Source organism: Tympanuchus pallidicinctus, unplaced genomic scaffold (genome assembly GCF_026119805.1).
Source record: "Tympanuchus pallidicinctus isolate F22 unplaced genomic scaffold, pur_lepc_1.0 scaffold1, whole genome shotgun sequence".
NCBI classification, from domain to species: Eukaryota; Metazoa; Chordata; class Aves; order Galliformes; family Phasianidae; genus Tympanuchus; species Tympanuchus pallidicinctus.
In genome coordinates, this window is record NW_026294618.1 from 55,792,369 (window position 1) to 55,801,497 (window position 9,129).

The window sequence follows — 9,129 nt, forward strand, 5'->3', positions numbered from 1 at the left end:
TTTTGTAAAACACTTCAGAGGACATTCATTTCATTACTGGACTTAACATTTTTTATGCTTTTTAAGAAAGAAGATTCAATTGGCTAACTTGTCACTCAATACTTGAAAATAACTTAAAAAAAAATAAAACAGCAATTGGACTAGTGGGAATGGCAAACTTAGACCAGAAAAAAGTATGTAGAGGAGGAAGAGTGGGACAAAACATGAAACTAAATTAAAGGGAAAGAAAAGGAGACAATCTTTTCAAAAACTGATATTGCCCTCTGCAATTATACCACAGCAGTGAAATGAGAAAGTACTTACAATCTTTTAAGTTATTTAATTGCTTAGTTTCCATCACTCTCTGAGTTCCACCTGTGGTCAGTGCAGTGTCACACTGCTTTTTAAAGTCTGTTTTCTTACTTGTAGGCCTTATCAATGTCTGGATTATTCTGCTGGAAGAATTAACAACTGCCATATCCAACTGTCCCCGCCAGCACCAACCTCCAACTCTGGATCTGCTCTTCGAATTGCTGCGGGATGTTGCCAAGACACCTGGTAATTAAAGGATAAACTCTGAGCTACTGGAGCCCTGGCCTGTCCCTTGTAGAATACTAACCCACCTCTATAAACTGTGATATTCTTCGTGCAAGAGCTGCACAGACATGCTCAAATACAATGGAATTTTCTCAGAATGGGATTTGTGGTTCCAGTTAGTTAACCTATTGTTCTGTGGTGACAGAAGGCATGCTGTAGGAGTACGTTTAAGTCCTGCATACACAAATTAAGAGGTGCAGTATTCTGTCAGTGTCCTGGCTACGGAAAACATTTGCAAGTGCAGGAAACTCATAAAATTATACAGTTCTGTAGGCCTCCTGAGCAGCACAGGAGATTCACAGTTGAGTAAACATTCATGTACTCAGAACTAAAACTAATCTCATGATGAAATCTACAACTGCACCATTCTCTTAACCCATAAAAAAGAGTTTCAGAAACTGCCTTCTCTAGAATCACCCCTGGCTTCAAGCTTGGAATGAATTAAGAAACTTATCTGGAATGTAGGCTGTGTAAGCAAAAATATGCAGCCATCATTGTGTTTATTTTAAGGCCCAGGATTTGGCATTTTCGCGGTTGTACATCTTCTTCTTCCTACGATGTCCCTTTGGCTCCATCGCAGCCATGGTGACCATTCTTACTGGGATGTGGCATCTGCTAACTTCAAGCATGCCATTGGCCTTTCTTGTGAACTCGTAGTGGAGCACATTCAAAACTTCATACACTCAGGTATGTCCTAACACTGTCAAATCTCCTGATAGTTGTTTAATGGCACATTACTGAATAGCTACCTGGGGAGGTGATTTCTTTGCTTTTTTGTTTGCTCAAGTGTAAAACAAGAGGAGGACGGTTAAGAATTTGTTTTCTTTTTTATTAACAAATAGAAAAAATATAACTTGGAAAGGGATTTGTGGAGGTTATTTTGTCCATGCTGTTGCTCAGACAAGGGCTAACTTCAAAATTAAATAATCACAGTGTTCATTTCCAAAAGAAGACAATGAGACTTCAATCTTAAGGAACATTCAGAAACAGAAGCTAACAGAATTTCTCTAGTATAACTGAAGTCTACACATTTTAAATCATTAACCTCAAAAGGACAGTTCTCATTTCAATAGGATGTGATGCATGTTTCAAAACATGAACTCTACTGATATCTACATAGAAAGAATTGGTTTTGCAAAGTTTCTGATTTGCAGTAAGCATGTCAAGACTGTCTTTAATTGCAATGCAAAGGCAATGATGCTAAATAAAACCAGTTTGTATCTTTTCCTTACAGATATTGGTTATGAAAATATGATCAATACTATGCTAAAAGATCTTTTCAAGTTGCTGGTCGCCTGTGTAGCAGAACCAACAGAAATTATTTCCAGAGTCGGCTGCTCTTGTATCAGGTAACAATCTGTTAGCATATTAAAAAAAAAAAAAAAAAAAAGTACTTGTGGACAGACTAAGTTGGCTAGCATCTCAGAAGCCTGCAATATATCTCTATTTTAGACTTATCAGCCTTTTTTTTTTTTTTTTTAACTGTTTTCTGTCTGTTTCAGAACCTGTAGTTTTGCACATTGCTATGTCTGTCATTCCTGTAAAAATATTTGCACAATGCATATATACAGTTAGTCGATAATTAATCCTTAGGAAAAATAATTAAAGGGCTTTCTGTGGCAATTCACAGGTCTTTGAGCGTAGTGGATATCTTTACAGTCTTCAGTTTATTGCAATCACAGTCAAAATAAACACTCCATTATATACTTACAGAACATATAGTTCTTCTTCAGGAGAGATGATTGTTTAAGGAGGAAAATTGAAGGAAAAGCAGTCAGAAATTCAGCGTTATATCAAAAAAAATGGGTCAGGCTAACAACTACTAATTCTTAGGAGACTGATTATTATTAGCTAGCTACTAAAAGGACCTTTTCTCTAGTTTTCCACCTTCTCCCATTTCAGCTGAGAACTGTTCAGTTATTTCTTACAGTAATGTTTTCCTGTGTGCCTACTTTTAGGTATGTATTAGTGACAGCAGGTCCTGTTTTTACTGAAGAGATGTGGAGACTTGCATGTTGTGCCTTGCAGGATGCGTTCTCTGCCACTCTGGAGCCAGTAAAGGTAAATGCCTTTTTGCTGACAGTCAAAACTATTTATACTTTAACTTTTGACAAGTTGTCTCACACATGCACACGCGCACACACATACATAAGGTTTTGGATACAGAGGCTGGAAAATAAGATTATGTTTTAGTTTTCATTGTTTATTTATTTAATCACAGTGAAAGGCATTGGATGAACAATGGAGACAGATGTTTTTTTTGAAGCACGTTACAGACAACAGTGATTAATAACTTTAAATTGCCCCACCAGCAAGATAGCAGAAAATCCTTACCTTTTGTTCCAGTTCTTCTGAATTGGTTAAAAGTAGACAGAAAAAAAAGTTGCTTACTTGTTCCAGTTGCTGCATGCTCCATATAGATTATTTTTCAAATCACCACCATGTGACAAAAAAAAATTCCCTTTAGTTCACTACTATATAAGTTTGCATTTGTATCACATACACTGAATACTGAATAGCAGGTGGTCCATTGATAGTAACTGGGAGAGATCCCTCCCACTCTGAATTTTGTATTAAAGATGACCAAATTCAACGGTTCTACAATCACTGATTTAATTTAACGCACAGTGAAAGTCTGATGTTGTGTTTCTCTATAGAACCTATTGGGCTATTTCCACAGTGGTTCTGAAAGCTTTAGTGGAGACGCCTGTGAAGTGAAGGTGGCAGCCCCCTCCCTCTCGCCGAGTGCTGAGGCTGAATATTGGAGAATCAGAGCCATGGCACAACAGGTAGAGACTGATATTTCAGTGAAAGTTGGAGAAGCCTTTCAACTTGGGGTTTTTCTTTGAGTACATTTTTAGCACAGCTGTCCTCAAACCCTATGAGCAAATCAAATGAGACTTCTTCATCACTAGGCTATCATGTATCTAACAGTAGTAGTGAGAAAAAGTAATGAAAACTAGAAACAAAAACATTAAAACTTACCCTCTAAGTGGCTTGGCTCGGGGTAGATGCATAGGCATTTGATCAGTATTACAAGCCTGTTATGTAGTATAGCTTTAAAAAAGGCAGTACTAACATAAATCAGTGGAAACCTTTCTGACAGAAAAAGGGAAATGGCATCACAATGAATACTCATCTAGAACATCATATGCATTTCTGACTATTTTGTTAAATAGTGATTAATTCAAAAAGCAAGAAAAATAAATTAGGACACTGTGATATTACACTAGAAAAACTAGGTTTGTTCAACTTCTCAAATCAAAGTTTGAAGAGCAGTATACATTTTTTTGTGTGTCTATAAGTACATGGGTATAGATTGGAGAGAAGAAAGTTATTAAGAATTAGAAGGTAACGATGACATTGAACTAATGATTTAAAAATCATCACTAACTGCTAATCAACTAAGTAGTCTGGGAGAAAACCTTCTCAGGGTTCTTTTGTCTACAGTGAATGTTGTTCATTTTGAGAAAGTGTTTGTGTGAAACAAGCTCCTTAAAATACAACAAACTGGACTTAATGACCTGAGTCATTATATGGCAATTTCTGCATGGGTAAGCAACTGGATTAAAAGAGCCAACAGATGTTTAGTGTCAGTTTCTGACTTAATCATATCCTTAATCATATCCTGATGCTGCTTGAAAATCTGAGATGTCTCAGATGTTCAGGATTTGTGATCACAAACAACATGGCAGTGGCAGATATTGTTTGAACAGAAAAAGTGTTTTAAAACTAAATTTCTAGAGAGGCAAAGCTCATAAAGTAAGAAATGGAGCAGTTAGGCTTCTCTAAGAGACATCCCTCAGAGGAATTGCCTGAGTTCCTCTCAGCGAGGATTTGACACATCAACTAAGCTATGAAACAAAGCTACAGCAGTGAGAGTTGTTTTCCTACTTCCCTTCCAAGTAACTACAAACCAGGTGTCCATTGTCTCCTTGTGGCTGAAAACCATCCTTCCAATAACAAACCTTTCAAGGAGGAATGGGCTAACTGTGTAAGCAGGTCTTTGCTATACATGGTACTTACAGGTAGTAGCTTCCTTTCATCACTGTAAAAAAAAAAGTTGTCATAGATCTTTCACAATTCATGAAATTCTGCTGTCAGGCCCTTCATGGACCCATTAGACATGCTAACCCTAATTGTTTTATGTAATTTGTCATTTTCTAGGTCTTCATGCTGGAGACTCAGTGCTCCCCAAAGACCCCTAGCAACAAGGAGGGATTCGAACATGCCCAGTCGTGTGTGCTCGTCATTGACCTGCCACCAGATAAGAAACCAAATGGGCATACCCAGAGAAGGTAAAATATCTCAGGAGTTGTTAAAAACAAGGTAAAATTATTGTCAGAGATGGGAACAGAGGCTGTGCCTTTCTACAGGTCTCTTCAAAAAAAAAAAAAAAAAGCTTCTAATAGATAGTAAGAGTTGGTAGGTTGCAAGTGCCTGAAGAAGGTGACACAAAGCTTTAAAGTAAAGGAAAGTAGATGAAACTAGGAAAATAATTCTCATGGGAAATATTAGGAAAACCTTTCTCACACTGAGATGTTTTTTCTTAGAGGTGTAAAAATACCAGTTTGAAGAAAGCTTTCAAAGTGCTGTTACATTTGTAGTGATACCTAGCAAACGAAATAATTTCTGCTACTCTTACTGGTCTTTTAAATTCAGTATTATTGGATTAAGAAGGTTGAAATGGGTTAATGGGTAATTGGAGCAGTATATAGAGGCTGCATGAAAATCTGTAAAAGCTGTCAACATGCTAATCTAGGGAACTTTTGTTTTTGCTTGGCACTTTTTATTTTTAAAGAAAACCTTTTATATTTTACCACCTCAGAAAACCACGTGTCTGCATGACTCTTAGTCTTATCCTGCCAAAGAAAATTTCTCTTCACTTGCACTTGGTTGTTTGAATAACCATGATAGTATCACAAGGCCAAGAATCAGTGCTACATTCAGGGTTTGTGTTTATATTGCAAGGTATTTAATACATTATGTAAAACAGTCTTATACCAGCTACCAAACCTGCTTCTGGACCACTTCATGCATTCTCATTCAAAACTGAATAGTTCAGTTTTGTAACCAGGAGTCAGAATGCGATGGCCTTCTGTAGTTGGTCAGGAGGAAGGACCATGCAAGCAAGAAGTTAGTCTTTAAATAAATACAGCTTGCAATTAATACAAACTCTGAATGATCTCATACTGCTCTTTGTCTAACTGCAAATGCATATTCCCTTATGGGGAAATATTACCCAGCAATACTCATTTTTTGCCAAAACAGGACTGAAAAGTTGACTGTGTCACCACTTTTCATATTACTTGCTAGCAGCACAGTAATATGCCAGTCTTGCACGCTAGTTAACTGTGGCCTTTGAAGTTTTACTTTAACCTTAGTGGAGTTTTCTCTTTTCCTTTTTGCTTTTGTTTCCCTGATGCTGCATCGTTTCACAGGAAGCTGGGGTAAGGGAGCTCTTCCTCCTAAAAAGTAGTCAGAATAAGAAAATAGTGTCCTTAACCAGCTTTGGCATCGTGTTTTCACCTATAGTTCTGTTCTAGTTTTTTGGTTTTTGTCGTTGTTGTTTTGTTGTTCATTTTAAAATTGACTAGTACTTTAAATTGTCCTTGTAAGTTGCCTTAATGGCTGTTATAAAAAAGCAGACCTCCTTCATACTGCTCCTGCTTTTGGAATGGGGTTAGTCTCTCGAAATAAGTAAACGTTTAATTCTATATGCACTCTTAAGAGCTTTTCTGAGTCAGAGCCTTTAATGATTTTTTTACAGCAGAAAACTACTTCCCCTCAAGGAGCTCCAGTGTATGTGTTAATCATCAAGATTGTACTGCTGTCAGATAATAAGACTTAATTTTAACCGCCATATCAGCACTGGCAGCTACAGCTATAGTAAGTGAGCAAGCTGACATAGATAAGCTAACCCTAGAAGCACTGTTCTTTCTGACCTATGGCTTCTATGTATGTCAGGCCCTCAAAAGTCTCAGGACTGTCTGTTTTAGTTTAGTTGTGTTTTTTTTTCTTTTTTTAAAATCAGGACCATGTGTTTGACTTTTCCAATCAATTAACATAAGGATAAGATTTTTAGAGGTCTCAAATTGAGCATCTTAAGTTACCTGAAAGTTTACTTTAACTTAGACTTAAAACTTCAGTATTGCAAGCAGAGTGAAAAGTCTTTTCCTCACCTGGCAATAATGCTACTTAAACTGTGATCCCTCACAGTTTCCAGTTCCCTAAATCTAAACAAGTACGTACAACGCATCTACTCTATTTGAAATATCACAGCTTTCATCTGATGCAGACTTGTTTATAATTACTAACTTAAGATGGGCTTCACAGTTTATAATTTTGTGAGCTGCCAATGTTTTGCTTTAACTATAATCCAACCCACTTCTTAACCTCCCCTGCCTGTAAGCCTGCCAATTATTAGTGAATTACCTGAAAACTTCATCTGGGAGAGGTTGCCATTCATATGTTCCCTGTGCAAATAAAATCAGTGAGATCTAGAACTGCTCACAACATCCAGCAGGAGGGAATCACCCAGTATTGCATGTAAGAAACAGGGCTAAGACCTCAGTAGTCAAGCTGAAATCATAAGCGCAAACACTCACCAGGACTTAAGCTTCTTTGCATGTTCCATTGCACTGCTGATGAATTTGAAGGTTTTTTTTTTGTTGGTTGGTTCTCTGCATTTTATTTTTGAGATATACCACTGACGTTATTGGAAATGGAAAGCAAATGGCAAACCAGCTTAAGCCTCAATTTGTCATGGCAAAGTTGAGGTTTGCTGAAATGCCAGTGGAGAAGTTTTAAGAGCAATTCTTAGCTTTGAGTTCAGTAACAGCAAAAATAGAAGATGTACTTAGGATCCAAGGGCAAAAGTGCTGAATAATTTGTGTTTAAAAAATTACTTAATTATAGCAGTATGAAAATACTAAGGGTACCTGTAGCTATAGTATGATATATATATTTTATATATCTATAAAATACACAATAGAGCTTTTTTTAATACTGCCTCTGCAAAGTTCCATTAATGCTTTTGCTATGGTCAGTTATTTTATTTAATGCATGGAAGCATCATCCCTTCCAGGAAGGCTGAAAGACCATTCTAGATAACTTCACCTTCGTTCAATTCTTTGTAACAAGGCTCTTAAATTTTGGCCTTTAACACATATCCTTCATATTAGATTCTAAAACATGAAATACTGGCAGACTTGTAGTAAAAATGTAACATACAATTATATTTCTTTTTCCTTCCTATACTTGGTTTACCAAGTATTCCTTTTAGGACGATAGTGGTGAGCTTGCTGTCACACCAAGTACTGCTCCAGAATTTATATGACATCTTACTGGAAGAATTTGTTAAAGGCCCTTCTAACCTAGAGGAGAAAATGACAATACAAGTACCAGAAAACAAGTTGGCTGGTTTTCTCAGGTACATCTCCATGCAAAACTTGGCTGTCATCTTTGACTTACTGCTGGACTCCTATAGAACAGCCAGAGAGTTTGACACCAGGCCCGGGCTGAAGTGCTTGCTAAAAAAAGTGTCTGGCATTAGTGGAGCTGCCAACCTGTATCGCCAGTCAGCAATGAGCTTCAATATTTACTTCCATGCTTTGATTTGTGCTATCCTGACAAACCAGGAGAACATCACTGCAGAGCAAGTGAAGAAGATCCTCTTTGAGGACGATGAGAGAAGCACTGACTCATCACAACAGTGCTCTTCAGAAGATGAAGACATTTTTGAAGAAACTGCCCAGGTCAGTCCTCCTCGGGGAAAAGAGAAGAGACAGTGGAGGGCTCGAATACCATCTCTGAGTGTACAGCCTGTCAGCAATGCAGACTGGGGATGGCTGATCAAGCGGCTTCATAAGCTCTGCATGGAACTGTGCAACAACTATATCCAGATGCACCTAGACCTGGAGAATAACACAGAGGAGCCTCCAGTGTTCAAAGGCGACCCGTTCTTCATTTTACCATCCTTTCATTCAGAAACCTCCACCCCATCAACTGGAGGGCAGTCTGGAAAGGACACTCCATCAGAAGATGACCGGAGTCAAATAAGGGACCAACTGGGAGACAGCCTAACACCACGAAGTGGAGAAATGCTGCTACTACCCCCACTCTCAAGTCCTAAACCAGAGAAAAAAGAACAAAACAGGAAAAAAGAATGGTGGGAGAGTGCTGGCAACAAGATCTACACCATAGCCACTGACAAAACCATTTCTAAGTTCATGACAGAATACAAAAAAAGAAAGCAGCAGCAGCAGGCTGTGACATCCTTCACCAAAGAGGTCAAAGTGGAAAAGAAAGGGGAGCTCCTGGGCTCCAGAGGGCAGGACTCACCCATACTCCAGAGGCCACAACATCTTATAGACCAAGGTCAAATGAGGCATTCATTCAGTGCTGGCCCAGAGATTCTAAGACAAGAGAAGAGACCACGCTCAGGATCCACAGTCAGCTCCCTGAATATATCTGTCAGGGATGCAGAGGCCCAGATACAGGTAGGACACTTAAAGAATGCTAATAATGGCAATAATTTAAAATATATCTAAA

General features: G+C 38.1%; 1 protein-coding gene across 7 annotated transcripts in view; it reads left to right on the forward strand.

Moving 5' to 3' along the window:
* ARFGEF3 (ARFGEF family member 3) overlaps positions 1-9,129 on the forward strand; it is an 85,742-nt gene that overhangs the window by 69,929 nt on the left and 6,684 nt on the right. For 6 of the 7 annotated variants that reach the window (XM_052674412.1, XM_052674423.1, XM_052674431.1 and 3 more), the window contains 7 exons: positions 409-537; positions 1,087-1,263; positions 1,811-1,925; positions 2,535-2,637; positions 3,234-3,365; positions 4,744-4,874; positions 7,850-9,077. In XM_052674412.1, the coding sequence (XP_052530372.1) occupies positions 409-537; positions 1,087-1,263; positions 1,811-1,925; positions 2,535-2,637; positions 3,234-3,365; positions 4,744-4,874; positions 7,850-9,077 (2,015 nt within the window). Of the gene's footprint in view, positions 1-408; positions 538-1,086; positions 1,264-1,810; positions 1,926-2,534; positions 2,638-3,233; positions 3,366-4,743; positions 4,906-7,849; positions 9,078-9,129 lie in introns of those variants that run through there. The other variant, XM_052674443.1, reaches the window with a different exon arrangement.